General features: G+C 41.0%; 1 protein-coding gene across 3 annotated transcripts in view; it reads right to left on the bottom strand.

The window, feature by feature from the left end:
* CRIP2 (cysteine rich protein 2) overlaps positions 1-19,080 on the bottom strand; it is a 151,305-nt gene that overhangs the window by 35,634 nt on the left and 96,591 nt on the right. For 2 of the 3 annotated variants that reach the window (XM_070940868.1, XM_070940869.1), the window contains exon 5: positions 8,561-8,629. The exons of the other annotated variant lie outside the window; for it this stretch is intronic. In XM_070940868.1, coding sequence (XP_070796969.1) covers positions 8,561-8,629 — 69 coding nt within the window. The remainder of the gene's footprint in view (positions 1-8,560; positions 8,630-19,080) is intronic. 3 annotated transcript variants of the gene reach the window in all.

The following is a 19,080-nucleotide window of genomic DNA, read 5'->3' as shown; positions in this document are numbered from 1 at the left end:
GCTTAACAGCGTTACCCTTAATAGCCCAGTTGTATAGCTTCCAGGCTCTAGAGAACACCAATACTTTTGATTTGTCATAATTAATGGACAACTGGTTCTCAGTGCAGTAGGACCCAAATGCAGAAAGTAGCTTTTTCAGTCCAAGCCTTGACAGTGATAGGAGGACCGCCTCGTCAGCATAAAGGAGAAGCGGGATCTTCGTAGTTGACAATTTTGGGGCGTAGGACTCAATACGTCCAATGTAAGAGGCCAAGTCAGATAAGAATAAGTTAAACAGAAGAGGAGCCAGGACAAAGCCCTGCCTTACTCCGCTCTTTATCGGGATAGGATTTGAGAGTTCTCCCTGCAAACCGCACCTGACCTGACTAAAAGTCTGATTATATAGGGATCTAATTAAAAACAGAAGACGTCTATCAATGGAACTTTTGAGCAATTTTGACCACAATAATTCCCTTGGGATTGAATCAAACGCTGCCTTTAGATCAATAAAAGCAGTAAAAAGTTTACCACCTGGTATGGTGGTGCATTTATCAACCAAGTGCGCTAGGACAAAGCAGTGGTCCAATGTGGCATAGCCCGCTTTAAACCCAATCTGTTCAGCACCAATGATGGTGAATTCCTCGATCCAGGTGAGGAGTCTGCGTTGGAGATATTTAGCATACAATTTTCCAATGGTGGAGAGCAGATTTATAGGACGATAATCGGCTGGGTTGTTCCTATTTCCTCATTTAAAAACAAGAACAATAATTGCTAGACTCCAGGAGGTAGGGATCCTGCCAGAGGTATTGATATGGGTGAAGAGTGTTGCTAAAAGAGGAATCCACCACTTGGGATTAGATTTTAGCAAATCAGGGGGTATAGCATCAGGGCCAGGGGCTTTGCCTAACTTGAGTTCAGAGATAAGCTCATTAATCTCAGCGTGAGTCATGGGATGCCAGTCCGGAATTGCAGGACTTGTGGTCCAAGTCCGGTCATGACTACTGAAGCCTGGAAGATTGACCCAAAGTGGTTTTCCCAGTCTCTGTTGGCAATACAACAGAGAGGGAGTTCTTGATGACCAGGCAACGAACTGGCAACAATTTGCCAAAATAGTCGAGTGTTCTTCTGCTGGATGGAGAGGAGAAGTAGATCCCACTTCTCATTTTCTTTAGCCCTCTTTTTCTTAACAATTAATCCTTTATACTCCTGCTTCAGGTGATAATAGTCCTCAGGTGGGCGTTTATCCCCTCAATTACAATAAAGCAGGTAAACCTGACTAATCTTGTTCCTAAGCAGCAGACATTCTTCATCAAACCAGGGATTGCTTCTTGGATGATATGGGCCACTTGGCCTATGGTCAGCTCCTAACTCCCTTTGGACACTATTAATTAGTGATTCGAAGGACGAGATTGCCTCTGAGTCACTGCATGTTAGGGCCTGATTGTATAGGCTAAGACATTCCGAAGATGACAAAAGAGAGTGGAACTTTCTTTCAGTCTTGGAAAACCATTTGATCCTCCTTGCATACGAGGCCACATAGGGATCCAGTATTTGGGGCAGATGTATATTTGAAAAGAGCCCAATGATTGTAACCAGGGGGTAGTGGTCACTCTCCGTGAGGCAGTCCACAAAAAAGACATGGACTGCCTGTCTTAGTAGCTGGGAAACCAGCACAAAATCGATAACACTACTCCCCCGTGAGGAACTGAAAGTAAATTCACCCGCTAGATCACCTGGGGTACTGCCATTAAGGATTATCTTATTATGTTGGGATCCTAAAAGGGCTAGCTGAACACTGGCAAAATTTGTTAATTCTTAGAATGCCTGGCTGAAATCTGGTGTCCTATGGCCTGGCAGATTTCTTGGGAGTAGAGTGCCTCAATCGATGGGGGAACTTGGCCTCTTAATCGGGCATTAAAGTCACCCCCTATAAAGATGTGTAGCGCTGGAAATTTGGTTTCAATACAAGTAATATAACTCTCCAGTTTGCCCCATTGAGCCTTAGTGTCGGCTTGCCTCACCATCGGGGGGAAAATAGATGTTGAACACTAACATTTTGCTACGACTTCTCTTAATTAGGAGCGCCATAGCTAAGGAGCCACAGAGGGGCAGCTCCACTGTCTCCACTTTTAAAGAGGTAGAGACCAAGCAAGCTAAGCCATCCTTAGGTCTTCCCATCGTAGATTGTTTGGTAGCAGCCAAAGAAATGGCCGTAAATCCTGTAAGGGATATCTTATCACATGCCCAGGTCTCCTGAAGCAGGACCACATTGAATGACTGAATATAGTTGATAAATTCTGTGGTGCTGCACCTTCTCCCCCAACCTGCTATGTTCCACGAGAGGCATTTAAATGTGCAAGGGGGGAATGCCAGGTTTGCTAGTCATTCTGTATAATTAATTTTTTCCAGAGAGCCCTTCAGATCCGAAAAGATACACCCGTTATTAGATGGGAGTGTCACCCTCTTGGGAGACAAAGGCAGGGAAGAGGGGAAGGGAGGCGAGTCTTGTTCATGACGCTGTAGGGATCTGAACGCAGTCCAGTTTGGGCTTGTAACATTAGTTGGTTGCTTACCTGGCAGGCATTCAGTGACATCAGCAGACAGGGTTACAAATTGGACATTCTGGAGAAAGGGCTGAGGGAACTGCCTCTGGTAAATCGGTGTGGACTCCCTGAAGTCCAAGGAGATCCTTATCAGGTAGTGAAAGACTCCAAAGCCTGGATTTAACTGCAGTCAGACGCTTTATAATTTGGGCCCTTTCTGATTGTGGGAGTGCATGAAAGGAGTTGAAAAGCTGTATCTCCTCCAGATTCCAGAAATTGTCTAGAGATGAATCGATTTCATGGATGGATGGAATCCCAGTGGCACTGGCCTTTTTCACTAAGGAGCCCTGGAAGCTCTGGGCTGGAGTCGCTTCCTTTGGAGCCATTTCTTCCCAGCTGATCAAATCATGGCAAACTTCCTGATGAGATGTGCCTCGTTGAGGGGGGTTGGTTTGACCGGTTGTAGGAAGAACAGCCAAGGTACCATCTAAGAGGATGCCATCAGGAGGTCTTACAGAAATGGATGAGTATTTAGTAGATGGACTAGTATCGGGGATGGCATTCAAAATAGGCACATTAATAGGTGCTGCTAAGGGTCTTTTTGGGGTTATAAATCTCCTGACGTTCACAGGTTGTCGATTTCTTAAAAGTGGCTTAATTGACATATCTTTGAAGACTCTACTTGGCAAGATGCCATAAGCTCTTAGCAGAGATCTTCTCCTGAAGAATAGTTTAGGGGTGTTGGGGTTGTCAAAATTGAGTAACACTCTGGTACAATATACAGGGAAAGGTAAAAGTTCAACCTCCTTCAAATCATCAACAGTCAACCCCAGTAACTGTAGTATATGGCCCCTTGCCAGCTGTATTGAACCCCATTGAGGCAAATTGCCATTAATGGGATTAATATTAAGGGCCACCTGTTTTGGCTGTAAAACCAAGTGACTGCCCGCGTCCAGAGGTGTGGAATTCGACCCACTGGCAGGGCCACACCGACCAGTACTTTCACTGGGGTCCAACAGAGAGGGCCCTGTCACTGCATCAGGCTGCCGAGCAGTCAATCCAGGGCAACCACCGGTAACCCAGGAAACTAGGCAGTCTAAGATACTTATTATTTTATCAAGCTGTGTCTGTATGCTCGCTGTTGTTTCTGCAACCAAGAAACATTGCTGGGCCAAAAGTTCAATAAGGGTAGGCTCATTTAAAGGTTGAGTAGGGACCATAGTTTTTGGAGAGCCTTTGTTCTCAACTCGGGGGACGACAATCTCAGCCAACGGAGGATCACGATGACCAGCAGCAGTCAGATAAAAGGGAGCTAAAGTTTCCAAACAGGGAGGTCGAGTTAAAACAAAGTCCTCAATCTTGTATTGCTTCAGAGAAGGTTGGGGAGCCAGGTCAGTAAAGGATCTGGTCCTTTTCCTTGACTTCATTATGTTAAATAACGCAACAGAGGGGGAGCTGTATAGTATAACAAAAAGTCTAGTTTCTGAGGTAAGTCCAGAATCCAGAGGGAGAGGAGTCGAGAGGAAACAAACAAACCCTGATGCAAATAATAACAGAACTCCTCACAAGTAAGGCAAGGATCCTACCCTCCCAGCAGAGTAGGGAGCAGGGAGTAAGTAAAAATGATAAAATAAATAGAGTAATAAAAATGGTAGATAAAAATAGAGTAAAAGCTAGGCAATACTAGGCCTCCAGGCTAGAGCAGTAAAGCCTACATAACAGCAACAAAGGAGCAGCAGCAAAGCACTCCCAAAACTGAGGCCCCATCGGAGGCTCCTTATTTTTTTCAAAGATACATATTTGATTATTCATATAATAACAGCAGCCAGAATTGTATTTCCACAGAATTGGAAAGCAGATAAAATCCCATTGGAAGGAGAAATTATAAAGAAAATTTTAGAATGTCCAGAAATGAACAGACAAACACTGAGATTAAAAGATAGAGAGGAGTATTTCAGGACATGGGGAAAATTTTATGAATGGTTAGAAAAGAAACATGAATAAAGGTATGGAGATAGATAGGGGAAAGATGAAAAAGATAAAAAATAATTAGAAGAATAGAAACCCAGACGATGCCTAGGTAAAGGGAAAAGGGGGAAGGGGGGGAAAGGGAAAAAGTGAGATTATTATAAAAGTGTACACAAATGATGAAACAGATGTAATTACTAAACAAATAAGAAACTGAAATGAAGATGGATGCAAATAGATAATCGGGGCTGCTCGAATACCATTCTAGATTGAATTGAAAAGGGAAACAACAAGAGAGAGGGAAAGGAGTAGACAGACAGAGGAAGGAAGAAAAGAGGAAAGGAGAGGGAGAGCTAGAAGAGAGGGAAAAGGAGAGGAAGAAAAGGAAGGGGAAAGAGGAGTAGGAGAGAGGGTTAGAAAGGGAGGAAGAAGAGAGGAGTGGGGGGAGGGAAGGGGAAGTAGGAAAGAAAAGGAGAGGAAGAACGAAGAAAGTAGGAAGAGATGGAGGAAGGAAGAGAAGGGGAGGAGAAGAGGAAAGGTTGTGGTAAAATAAAGGAGGGTAAATGGTAAAAGAGCAGCCCCGAACAATTAAAAATGAAAGTTAAAAGATAAGGTGAATGGAAAATGATGGAAAGATTGTACACTCAAATATGCTTATGAGAAATAAAATAAAAAACTTTTTGGAAAAAAAAAGAGGAGGGTGATAAATGGAAAACTGCATTTAATTGCTCTCTGGGATGTTTCCAATTCCGGGTGCTCCTTTTCGGTCTACAGGGGGCCCCTGCGGTGTTCATGCAACTGATCAATGAGGTGCTGCATGATTATTTGTACAAGGGAGTTTTGGTGCTTTTGGGTGACATTTTAATATACACTGAAACGAGGGAGGGAGGAACATGTGAAATTGGTTCAGGCAGTCCTTAAAAGACTCCGAGCTGCTGAACTGCAACACAAAGCTGCATGCAAAGGCCAGCTGTCCAATTTGTCCAGCGGAGAAGAGATCACTGGGGAAGCTCACAGGGCTTTTACAGACTGTGGCCAGCCTCTAGGCACCGTGGAAAGAAATATATATGGACTTCATTGTGGAATTACTTGAAGGGGGGGGACACTTATTTGGGTTGTTACTGATTTTTTTTGAAACAGGTGCACTTTGTTCCCTGCCCCAAGATTCCTTCCGGAAAGATGCTAGCTGAACTTTTCATACAACATGTGCATAGGTTGCACAATGCACCTGCATGCATTATTTCAGATAGAGGAGTACAATTTATATCACAGTTTTGGTGGGAATTTTTGAAGTTGTTGGGAACGGCCCAGGGCTTAAGCTTCTCCCATCACCCCCAACTAATGAGGCATGTGAGAGGACCAACTTTTTCCTTGTAGAGGTAGCATATAACAATTCTGTGCATAGTAGCACAGGATTCATCCCATTTAAGGTGGTCTCCAGTCAGGACTTTGTAGCTATGCCAGAGGTGCCTCAGGAGAAACCACACTTACCCTCCTTAGCAGAGTGGATAGCACAATTGCAGAACACTTGGCCAATAGCCCGTAAGGCACTGGAAAAGGCATGTCAGGCACATAAGAAACAAGCTGACAAAAAATATGTGAAGCTAAAAGGTTTTAAAGTAGGTGATAGTTTACCTTTCCAAGAAGTACTTACAGTCCACCCAACAATAAAAGAAACTGGGTCCTAAATATGTGGGGGCATTCCCAATTGTTAAAGTAATTAATCCAGTTGTCAGATCCGTGAATCTGCCATTTCTCCAGGGGAAAAAGGGGGACCCTTGCATTTATTATTGCATTCATACTTTATGGCTTTCTCCCTGATATATCCTGTATCCTGCAATTTACTGATTTATACCTTCTAACCTGGCACCTAAGCGGCCTGGCATTTTTTCGCCTTTTGGAGAATGTAAGGAGAGGGAGGGCCATGTGGATTTAATCGCTTGAGAGCTAGCGGAAGGATGACCCTGAGAAAGTTCCCTTATCACTTTCTCAGAACAGCCAGCACAGTAACATCTTTGCACCTGTGGATTGGCTGAATCCACATCAGACTGTTGGGAGGGGTTTCTAAATTCTTTATTCTAACTGCATGGCCTGAGGGCATTCAGAGCCTGCTTTCTTTTCACCCTGCTATCACCTCTATTCAATAAAAGGTTCTTTTTGAAATGCCAAGTTTCAAGAGTCTTTACTTTCTTGAATAAGGGGGACAGGCCGGGCCTTACACCAGTCACTGTACAACTGGAGTTGACTAAGAATCTTAAATGTATTCTCCCTGTGTTTCACTGCAGTTTATTGAAACCTGAAAACTGTGTCTTCCCTCCGCCCAGCAGTTGACACCTCTCCTGTGGCCACTCTAATCAAAGGAAAGTAACATTTTGAAATTAGAGAAATTCTGGATTCCAGGAAACATAGAGGGAAGGGGTCCAATACCTCATTGCCTGGAAACATTTTCCCCATGCACAGTCCGAATGGGTGGATGCTAAACATGTCCAGGCACCCAAACTCCTCCAGATCTTTCATTAAAAAATACCCCAACAGACCCTGAATGAATCACTGTTCTTGTTGAAATGTGTTGTTTGTTTTACTTGTATAAATTTTATACGTATATTTATACTGTATATATAAAGCCTCTGAATGTCAGCCAGCCTGCTTCTTGCTGCCATGGAAATGGGGGGAGGGGTCAGTGGAGAATTTTACATTGCAGCTTTGCAACTACAGTCTGGGTTTTGCTTATCTCTCCAAGATCGTTTCTTCTTGCTTTGGTATGCTGCAGCCAGAGACTATGCACTTGAATCAAAGACTTTCTCAAAGCATTTCCTGGCTGATGTTTGCCCTCTAGTTGCTTAGCTACCAGGGTGGTTGGGCTCTACAGTTTGTTTCAATTTGCTGCTTTGTGTGTTTTTACCTCAGATCTTGCCTGAAAATTGTTGCAATCAGTTACTCTCCTAGTAAAAGTATTTTTTTTCTGAATCTATGGAACCAAGTGTTTTTCTTTCCTAGGAATTGGACGGGGGCAGCCTCGATACACAATAGCAACCACCTACATATCAATCATTCAAAGATGTTTATCTTCTTTTTCTCATAAACTTCTGATTAAAAAAAATTCAACTGATTAACTTTAGGATGGGAAAAGAATGCAGTGCATTTGTCAACTGCCCCATTGACATGTACAGCAAAAGAAACTGCTGGGATATTTTTTTGTTACCAAGAGAAAAACTTTACTGACAGATCAATGCACAGAAAAATGCACAGAATGCCCAATGCACAGAAAAAGCAAAGCCGGTTCTAAGGTTTTGGCATGAAGTGCAGTGTAGTAAAAAAAAAAAAAACTTTTCCTTCCCTAGGCTGCCCAGTGTCCACTGTCCACCAATCCAGGTTAAGCATTTTGTTTTGGGAAAACAATCTGACCTTGGGGTTGCAAGATTTTCTCAAGCTGCAAACTGCTCACGTAAATTTCTTTTTTCCCTCCCAGCTTCCCACACAATCCAATCATACCTAACCACCACCCCCTCCCCCCAGCTTTTTGTCAAGTTGTGAGTGGCCTTGTGAGTCAATCTTGGCAGCATGGAATAACCACAGTCATCTGCATGCTGATTGCAGAAAGCTCTTCATATGAATAGCTGGGGGCTGGGGTTTCAGCGAAGGAAATCACAAATCATAACTTTTAGAACTGTGTGTGTTTGGATAGCACCACAGCCTAGCCCATTCTGGTGTCCAGTAAAACAATAAGAATGTGTTCAGGGGCAAGCACGATTTAGAACAGCATGATTTTATACCAGATCTGGGACAGGCTGGGGTGGGATGGCATTAGGGCAAAGTAACGATGTGAATGTGGCTGGAATGTTATATTGCTATGATACATCTCAGAGAAAAGTAATGATCCTTAAATTTATTATATGTATAAAAAAACAATACTTTGTATTTTCCACAATAAAATTAGGATAACTCCTTTTTAAAAAAGCTACCATTTCCAGATAAAGTGTGTTTCTTTCATGGAACTGCAAGATCCTCTGTATTTGTGAGATAAAGATAGTTCAGGTCCAATGCAAACAGGAGATCTTCACAAAACTCACCAAAATACACTTTCTTGGAGCAGCGTGGACAGACATTGGGCTCTCCAGTGAATGTAGTAATGCTGGAGGCTGAAACAGGTAAGAATGCATTTTATTTATTTATTTATTTATTTATTTATTTATTTATTTATTTATTTATTTGCCGCATTTTTATGCCGCCCAACTCCCGAGGGACTCTGGGCAGCTAACAACAGAGAATAAAACAATGCGAACAATATCCCATACAAAAGTTTAAAAGAAAACATTAAAACCCAATTCGTGGCCGGGTCTCGCAAGATCACCGTAGCGAGATCAACAGCCCCAGGCCTGCCGGAAGAGTTAGATCTTCACCACTTTCCGGAAGGCCAGTAGGGTGGGGGCAGTCAGGACTTCAGGGGGTAATTGGTTCCAGAGAGCTGGGGCAGCCACAGAGAAGGCCCTCTCCCATGGGCCCGCCAGCCGACATTGTTTAGCTGACGGGACCCAGAGGAGACCGACTCTGTGGGATCTTACCGGTCGCTGGGAGCTATGTGGTAGATTTTAATTACACACACAAGCAAAATTCTGATAACCTGCATTAGTTCTCTTTGGAAATATACTCTGAACCTGATATTGATGCCTTGAATCCACTCTGCATCTTTTGTGGAAAAGTAAAAAAGCAGAATTACCCTTGTATTAAGAAACAAAATTGGAATATCACAGAAGAGTTAAGTGGCTAGATTAATTACTTAATATTCTAAGCAATGATTTCTATGCATTACACATAGATCATTGTTTTGTGCTAATCAGATCCTAAATACCCATGTTTCCCCAAAAGTAAGACCGGGTCTTTTTTTTTTTTTTTTTTTTTTTGCCACCAAAAACGGCACCAGGTCTTATTTTTTTTGGGGGGGGGAATGTCATCCACTGACTCACCTCACTTGCATGCATTGCCCTGGCTGCCTTTTTGCTATCAGATGCCTTCAGGAACTTCTGCAGCTGGGAAGGCTTTTCCGAAAGCCTCTGCAGCCGATAACAGAGCTCTGGATTCATCAGGAAAGCCTTGCCAGCTGCAGAAGAAATGGGCTGGCAAGGCAGGTGTTGAGGTGTGTGAGGCCTTGCTGCAACTGTCCAAAGACAAGTAGTAGGGCAGCTCTACCCCCACCCCCGCTTAATTTTTACCCATGCACCCTGGAATTGGCAGGGTCTTAATTAGGGCTTGTTTTGGGGGGTAGGGCTTATGTTGGGCACACGTGTAAAAATCAGGCTAGGGCTTACTTTTGGGATAGGTCGTATTTTCAGGGAAACACAGTAATAAAAGACATTTTAAAATAATTAAGTAGTCAGGCTTAAGAATATTGTGTTGTACTTTAAAATCAATTTGGTTTGGTACCATGAAAAATTAATTTCTTCACCTTTATAAATTATCCAAATTGAAATTGCATAAACAATTTATTTCCCATATTCCATTCTTTATTTTTACTCTTGCATAACCTATTCTGGTTTGCTAATTCAGAGGTACCTGACTTGTAGGTTGCAGCCCTATCTACTGAAATTCTTGCAGCAATCCTTCTGGTTTATCCTTACATTTTAGTGGACATCTTCCACACATTTTCAAAAATATATTCCTTAGCATACACTTTGGTTTTTAACGGAAAGTTGGAAAATTTGATCTGTCCCCAGATCCAGACTGTTTATTATATTCTGAAACATATTCAGCTCTGACTATATCTGGACTTATTATTTAAGCTGTTTCTGCCCTGTACTCAAGCTGACTTGACTCAAAGCCGACTTAATAAAATGCTGTTTAGACATAGACACTGTGGGATCCTTGGTGCTCTCTGAATTTGGTTGTTTTCTTGGAGACGTTTCATTACCAAACTAGGTAATATCGTCAGCACTCAACAAGAAAACAACCATGATCAGAGAGCACTAAAGACCCCATAGTTCGGAGTTGCTTGCATACCAAACAAGGAGAATATTCCACAGCAAAGAAGATAGAAAGGAGTAGAGGGCAGGAAGAGGAGAGGGAGGGAGAGGAATGGAAGAAAGGGAAAAGGAGAGGAAGGAAGGGTAGGGGACAGGAGTAGGAGAGAAGGTGAGAAGAGGAAAAAGAAGAAAGGAGTGGGGGAAAGGAAGGGGAAGTAGGATGAGGTAGGAGAGGAGGAAGGAGAAAGTAGGAGAAGGGAGGAGGGAGGGAAGGAAGGGAAAGAGGAAGAGAAGAAGGTTTGTTGCGAAATGAGGGAAGAAAGGGTAGAAGAGCAACTCCGAATGTAATTAAAATGCCTTATTTTAATGCTTTCTTTAAGGAAAACATGTATATGTATGTGTTCTGCCCCAGCTACGGAACCCAAGAAATGTAGCACACACAAAACTCCGAACAACTCCGTTTACTATAAACAGTCTTTTTTCAAATGCAGGCTATTACTAAAAATGTCCTTAACAGCCTGCCAGGAATTCCAAAGATTAGATAAAGGCTTACAAGAGTTGGCAATTAGCCCAGAAACCAGGTTTGCAAGGAAACTTCACTCTCAAATGCGACCGGACGAACATGCGTTGTTTCTTGCAATGTTTGCCAGCTGTGTGCAAACTTAAATAGGCTAAGGGAGTGGCCAATTAGCCCCTCATCCTGAGTAACTACTCCCGCCTTTTGGCAGCCCTGCGTGCTCGTGCATTGAGAAGAGGCTCCTCCACTTCACTCTCTTCACTTGAAGGAGCCTCTGGAGTTTCTGAAGGCCCTGGCTGAATCTCTGCCTCTGGCACCACATCTTCTTCAGCCTCCTCGCTGTCCGACTCGAGCACCGGCTGCACAGGCTGCTGGCGCGACACCACACCAGCCTCCTCGTCGTCGGGATCAGCCACAATCCGCGCAGGCCGCTGGCGGGCCACAATAGTATGATTAATTATGTATAAGAAAATGTACATTTTATATTATGTGTATAAGAAATAAAACTGAAAAATGTTTAAAAAAAAAGAAGACCCCATAGTTCAACCTTAAGCTACAAATATTCTATTAAGACACATGGTGAGGTATTCAGTCTGGACAGTAAGCTAACCATGTCAACTCAGTGGAGAGGTCACTGTTGCTATGCCTTCCCAGCTTTCTTTGCTAGGAAAGCAACTGCAGTGCACTTTCCGTTCTATGGCGATGTCTTATGCAGTTTTGTTTGCATGTACAGTCTTGTTTTGGTACAATTTTATATGTATGAATATTTACTATGTATATAAAGAGTTAAACTGATTTGACTGGAAGCATCGCAGCAAGACAGTCAGGGAAATAGCGGGCTCCGACAAGCTCCACAAAATCCCAGGCTGACAAGCCACTGCCGAGGAGTCTTTGGACTGGAACTGTCTTGTAGGGACGGAGAAGAAGGAGAGGCACCTCGGAAGACCAAGAAGAACAGGCAAGTTCCTCAAAGGTCAGAGGAAACTCTCCGACTCGGCAGCGGTGGTGGCGGCCATTGTGACTGTCAAGAAGCTGGGGCAACTGGACCAAGTATTGAGCTGCAGCGGTGATTTGAACAGAATATGAACAGCGGGTGAGTGATTGCCAGCTCATAGGCAAAAAAAAGGAAAAGATTTTTAAATCTGTCAAAAGAACCCCAGTGGAATAATAGTGGCTAATGGGCATGGGAAAAAGGAAGGAAGAAGGCTAAAGTGGAAATTTAAAGTGACACCCGAAAAGAAAATTGACTTTTGGATAAAAATATTTGGAGAATTTTAAAAATTAGAAGAAAAACCCCATAATTGTATAGAGGACTGGAAAGAAAATAAGCAGATCTCTTTTTCGAATGTTGGAGAAAACCTAAAGAGAAACTTAAAATTAAGCCCTGTAATAGAAGTTTTGTACCAAAAAAAAGGGGGGGGGGGAACGGACTTTGTAATTTGGACTGGACTTTAAATTGATTTGGTGTATATTTAAATTGATTTGATATAAAAAAGAAGAAGAGGAAAAAACAAAATTAGCAAAGAAAAAGTGGATTGCAAACAAAATGGATACTTTTTTAGGCTGCTAACTGGAATTGTGGATTGTAGAGAGACATCTTCAGGAGAAATAAGATCATTGCAACACTGAACTTTTGCTTTGGAAAAAAACTTGAACTTCGATAGTGATAACAATTGTGAGAACTTCTGAAGGGGGTTTGTTTGTCTGTAAGCGGCTTGACTTTGATGATTAAAAAAGGAGGATTACAATGCAACTTTAAAGTGGAATAATATTAACTCAGAAAGAATAAAATGGCGCAGGAACTTAAGGAAATGATGAAAATAATGTACCTATCATTGAAAACGGAAGGAAGGGAAATGATCACAATGTTGCATGGAAAACCGAAACCTGATGAAACCTGATGATTCAAAAATTGTGTCAGAGCACACTCAAGCTGACAAGGAAATAACGAATGAGAAGCAAGAAAGAGAGATTGACAATAAAGAAGAGGACAAAGACAAAGAGATTGACTATGGAAAATTAAATGATTATGTGGGTAGTACCAGTGGTGAAATCTAAAATTTGTTACTACCGGTTCTGTGGGTGCAGCTTGTGGGGGGGTGGGGGGGTAATGTGACTGGGTGGGTGTAGCCAATTTTTTTTTTTTTACTTTTAAAAGCATTTTTTCTATAACCTCTTCAGCGAAGAGGTTGTAAAAAAAATGCTTTTAAAAGCCTCTGATGATCCCAGCTGAGTTGCCTGATCGGCAGAGGCTTTTTTTCTTTTAAATGCCTCTGACAATCAGGCAACTCAGCTTGGATCATCAGAGGCATTTAAAAGCATTTTAAAAAATGCTATTAAAAGCCTATGACGATCCCAGCTGAGCCGTGCGATCATCAGAGGCTTTTTTTTTAAAAAGCATTTTTTCGGCCGAAGAGGTTGTAGAAAAAATGCTTTTAAAAGTAAAAAAAAAAAGCCTCTGATGATTGTGCAGCTCAGCTGGCCATGCGGGGGGGGGGGGATTTTTGCTACCGGTTCTCTGAACCACCCGCCTCCATCGCTACCGGATCGGGTGATCCGATCCAAACCGGGAGCATTTCACCCCTGGTAGTAACAATAAAAAAGAGAATTTTAAAGATTACATTGGGATTAACAATGGAAAAAATAGAAAGAATGGAAAGAGACAAAGGGGGGGGAAAGGGTGGAATAGAAAGAATATAAAAAATTTAAATGATTACACTGAGATTAACAATGGAAAAACAAGAAAGAGGGAAAAGGGATGGAAAACAATGGGAAATATGGCAAAATAGAAGAGTTCATGACTTTAAAATACAAAATGATTACACTGGGATTAACAGTGGAAAATTAAGAAAAAGGGAAATAATAGGGAAATAATAGGAAATATAGGACAAAACAGGAGAGTTCAGGATTTTAAAGCGCAAAAGAAAAAAGGGGAAAGAAAAGGAAAAAAAAACAGAACTGAAATTGAAATATGAATTGAAGCAGGATTTATAGATGTAATGAATGTTAGAAAAAAGATAAGATTGTGATACTAATTAAGTGATATAAAATAATGTAAAACTATATGGATGTATGAATGAATTGAAATGAGTGTTAGAAATATGAATAAGTTTGATAAATGAGATGGTAATAGTTGGAATATTTTTACCTAAAAGTAGAGTAACAACTGGAATATTCTTAATTGCATTGATGGAGTCTATATAATGATAAGTTTTAGAAATATGAATAAATTTAATTAGGGAAATTGTAACAATTGGAATATTTTTAATTGCATATTTGGAACCTAATCAAAAAAGAAAAAAGGTGAAATGATATTGTATTATGAATTAATTAGATAGTGATGAAAGTAGAAATGATTAAGATGTTGTTTGAAGAGGTATAAATACATATGTTTGACAAAGTAATTGAAAATTAGAGATAAGATTCAAGGAAATATATGATATAAAGTAACTTGGTTTAATATTATCATATAAAGAGAAAAAATTGTCATACAACTAACTGATTTTTATTAAGATGTTGGATTGTATTATTTGGAATAAGATTTAAGCAAATGTATGGTATAAAATTATATTGTCAGGCATGCCTCCTTTCAACACTCAAGAAAGAAAAACCCCAACTCCATTTTTATAGAGAAAGGTACTTTTACTGAGTGAGAACTGAATGCAACCAAAGAAAAGCAAGGTCTGAAGCAAAGGCGCGAAAATCACATATAGAAAGCATCCCCCCCAACTGTCCAGTGTAAATCATCCAATCCACAAGTTCTCCAGGGATCATGTGGGTGCAAACGTCTGGCAGTGTCATCCTCTTGCTATGCCACGACTGTTACCTTGAGACGGTATCAGCTTCAAAGAAAACGCTGCAGCAAAGTTCTTCCTTCTCCTCCAGCTCACTTCCCCCACTCCCAAGAATTCCAATAGCTCCCCCCTCCCCCCGTTTCATGGCAGCTGAGCAAGTAAGCAAGTAAAAGCGGAGTCTGACACATTTTGGTTTATTATTTTGGTATTAATTGAATGATTGTGATATTAAGAAGTATACTATGTGACATTTCAAATTTAAGGGGTTTAATATAGAGTTGAAGGGAAAAATTGAATTTGGTTAAGATTAGAGGATAGGATGAAGGGTAATATTGGTCTATTAAAAAAAATAGAGAGAATAAATACAATGGCAAAAAGGGAATATATAAATTGTGTTGAAATGACTAAAAATTGTTTAAATTTGTGAATCGGCCAATCCTCTATTCAGAAAAAAAATACATTGTATGTTTGTTTGTCTGTTTGTGTAAAAAATAAAAAAATTTTTTTTTTAAAAAAAGAGTTAAACTGAATTTTATGTAAACAATAAAGTATCAAAATGAATGTACATGTAAACACAAAAGCAAAAAAATACCCTTGTCTTATTGTCCTGTTAATTTCTAAAGGTTTTTAGAGTTGTGTTTCTCATGAATGCTATGATAATATAATTAGGTAAAGGTAAAGGTTCCCCTCGCACATATGTTCTAGTCATTCCCAATTCTAGGACGTGATGCTCATCTCCGTTTGAAATCCGAAGAGCCAGTGCTGTCTGAAGATGTCTCCATGGTCATGTAGCCAGCATGACTAAACATCAAAGGTGCACGAAACGCTGTTACCTTCCCACCAAAGGTAGTCCCTATTTTTCTACTTGCATTTTTTACATGCTTTCAAACTGCTAGGTTGGCAGAAGCTGGGACAAGTAACGGGAGCTCACCCCTTTATGCGGCACTAGGGATTCGAACCACTGAACTGCCAACCTTTCGATCGACAAGCTCAGTGTCTTACCCACTAAGCCACCGTTTCCCTTTTAATTATATAATTATAACACTAATAAAAATAAGGCTGTTGGTTCAAAATGTAGATTTTTTTAAAAAAATCTTTTCTTGAATGTCTTTTCCTTGTAGTTATTTTTTAAAACAAGTCCTGCAATGCATTACTTCATCATTTTTCCAGTCACTCAAGGTGGAATGACTTCAAAATAGTAATAATGTTTCTGCTCAGTTTTGAATCGGCAAGCTCCTATTTACCTTCTATTTACAAGGCTGGTGCAAGTACCCCTTTGCTTTTATAATATTCATCACAATAGTAATTCTAAAAAGTAGCAAAAAGCAGTTATGGGCAGCTTACAAGGCAATAAAAATAGAAGTATAAAAACAAATATAAATATAGGAGCAATTAAAATTACAAGAGTTAAATAGATTAAAAACCAAAGGGTCATGTGGAGCAGGGGTGGTGTCTTCTATCATTGCACCAGCTACCTCCAGCCTAAAGCATTTGTCAGGGCCCCATGCCAACTGGCAGAGCTAGGTCTTAAGGAACCTTCAGAAGGCTGACAGGATATTTCAAAAGGCAGGGGCTGCTGCAGGAAAGGCTCTTTTCCTAGGCTCCACCTGGCAAAATTCCAGTGCAACTTGCATAACAATGGTGTTACATATACCAACCTAAGGATTTCCTGTACATGCCACTGCATTCTGAACCAATTATAGCTACCCTCTTTAAGGGCAGTCCCCTGTAGAGTACATTGCAGTAATCCAGATGACATGATCAAGGATCACCATGCACTCAGGGCCTTTTGATACAGGAAGAGGCGCAACTGGCAGATGATACAAAGTTATGCAAAGACTCTTCTAGCCTTGACTACTCTATGCTCCTCAAGCAGGAGTCACAAGTCTAGGAGACCCCAAATTGTGCACCAGATTTGTCTGGGATAATGCAACTGTCACAAGTGTTTCCAGGATTGCTGTGGCTACTTGCCTACTCACAAACAGTATGGTTTCAATCAAGCCATCTCCTGTTTGTAATTACCTGCAAGCCTTCCCCGCCCTAGTTAATTGCAGGTTAACTCCCTATATAAGCAAGGACCTTTTCGCTTGCTACTCGGGCCTAGACTCCTGGTTTAGGCCTAAATGCACAGCTCCTGCAAGAAGCTCAGTGCAATGCCGCAGATGGGAGAAGAATGCAGATAAGGACTCCAGACGCCGTTGCAGAGAAACTCCCATGGATGCTTGCCTTTTGCTGTTTTGTAGCACGCAAGCTATCATCGGGACTGCTGTTGCTGGACCTTTTTCCTCCCACAAGCTTCAAGCAATGTTTGCTGTTTGAACCGTTTTTACTTCAGGTGACTTTTAGCTGTGAAGTTTGTGCTGCCCCTACCTTGATGATGTATCGACGCCGAAGCTGCTTACCTTCATGTTAGCTTTATTCTCTTGTGAACTGTCTCGGTATTGTGGAGAGGGATCTAGGGAGATAGCCTCGCTTCACATACCCAGATAAGACTTTGTTTTTAATGTGCTTTCTTAAAGACATAGTGCTTTTTAAATGTTTTAAAGTAAATTATATTTTTACACAAGACGCCTCTGTCAGAATTACTTCAGTCTCAGTGTGTTTGCTCATGAGCTGGTTCACGGTCCGGGGTACCCCTCAACCCCATTCCCTAACAGCAACTCCAGACAGAACTAAAGATGATTAAAACTTTGAATCCTGAGGCTCTGCACATACACAGCACTTCATCTTATCAGAGTTCATCTGAAGCCTATTGTCCCCTTCCAGGCCTCTTCAGCCCCCAGGCACCACAGAAATGAAGTCATATTACGTTGGCCTCCTAGGCTAGAGATATACAGTGTGGTATGACTGGCATATTGATGAAACTTCAATCCCAAAGTAGATAATCTTACCTAGTTGTTTCATGTAGAGGTTAAAAAGAAGTGGAGAGAGCATCTTATGATTCATGATTAGGTAGAATATAGAATGAGAAAGTCACAATATAACTTTAGACAGACAAGTTAATTTATAATCATACTTCTTTACTGCTGTAAAGAAAATTGGAAACCACTTTATTTTATTTTATTTTTTACTTTTCTGCTACACTTTTTCTTTTTGCATGTTTAAATTTTCTTTCTCTTTTTCCTTTTTTTCTTTTCTTGTATTTTAATTTGTATTAATCTTATTCTTTGTTTTGCTGATTCTTGTAATATCTTACAGAACAGTTGTTTCTGGAAAGCACCCTTTGTTTTTTCATAAAGAAACAACTGTTCTGTAAGATATTACAAGGATCAGCAAAACAAAGAATAAGACTAATATTCTTTGCTTTTTCTTTTTGTGCATTCTTTTATGAAGGATGGGAAAATGGTTTGTTCAGTTGAGATTTACTTCTAAACCCTTTCTGGAAAGGGTACTTTCCAGAAACAACTGTTCTGTAAGATATTACAAGGATCAGCAAAACAAAGATGGAGGATAGCTTTAGAAGTAAATCTCAACTGAACAAACCATTTTCCCATCCTTCATAAAAGAATGCACAAAAAGAAAAAGCAAATGTATAGGCGTCTTTCAACATTTGCAAGATTTTGCTATTTTCCATAGTGTTATTTTAAACACAAGAATAAGACTAATACAAATTAAAATACAGGAAAAGAAAAAAAGGAAAAAGAGAAAGAAAATTTAAACATGCAAAAAGAGAAAGTGTAGCAGAAAAGTAAAATAAAAAATAAAAAATAAAGTGGTTTCCAATTTTCTTTACAGCAATAAAGAAGTACAATTATAAATTAACTTGTCTGTCTAAAGTTATATTGTGACTTTCTCATTCTATATTCTACCTAATCATCAATCATAAGTATATTATTTTTGTTTTTATATTAAAAACAATCCTTGCGCACGGTCACTCATGCCCTCGTCACTTCCTGCCTGGACTACTGTAATGCTCTCTACATGGGGCTCCCCTTGAAGAGCACCCGGAGGCTCCAACTGGTCCAGAATGCAGCCACGCGGGTGATGGTGGGAGCGACATGGCGCTCCCATGTAACACCTCTCCTGCACGAGCTGCACTGGCTTCCGGTGATCTTCTGGGTGTGATTCAAGATGCTGGTTACCATCTTCAGAGCGCTCCATGGCTTAGGACCTGGGTACTTACAAGACCTCCTACTGCTACCAATAGCCTCCCACCGGCCAGTACGCTCCCACAGAGAGGGGCTCCTCCGGGTGCCGTTGGTCAAGCAATGTCGACTGGCGACCCCCAGGGGGAGAGCCTTGTCTGTGGGGGCACCTGCCCTCTGGAACAAACTGCCCCTCGGGATACAGAGGATTCCCGACTTGTGCACCTTTCGCCGTGC

This window comes from Pituophis catenifer, unplaced genomic scaffold (assembly GCF_029215685.1).
Source record: "Pituophis catenifer annectens isolate HBS135680 unplaced genomic scaffold, rPitCat1.0.hap2 SCAF_3, whole genome shotgun sequence".
Classification (NCBI taxonomy): domain Eukaryota; kingdom Metazoa; phylum Chordata; class Lepidosauria; order Squamata; family Colubridae; genus Pituophis; species Pituophis catenifer.
Note: the sequence above shows the minus strand (reverse complement) of the source record. Positions and strands in the feature narration are given on the sequence as shown.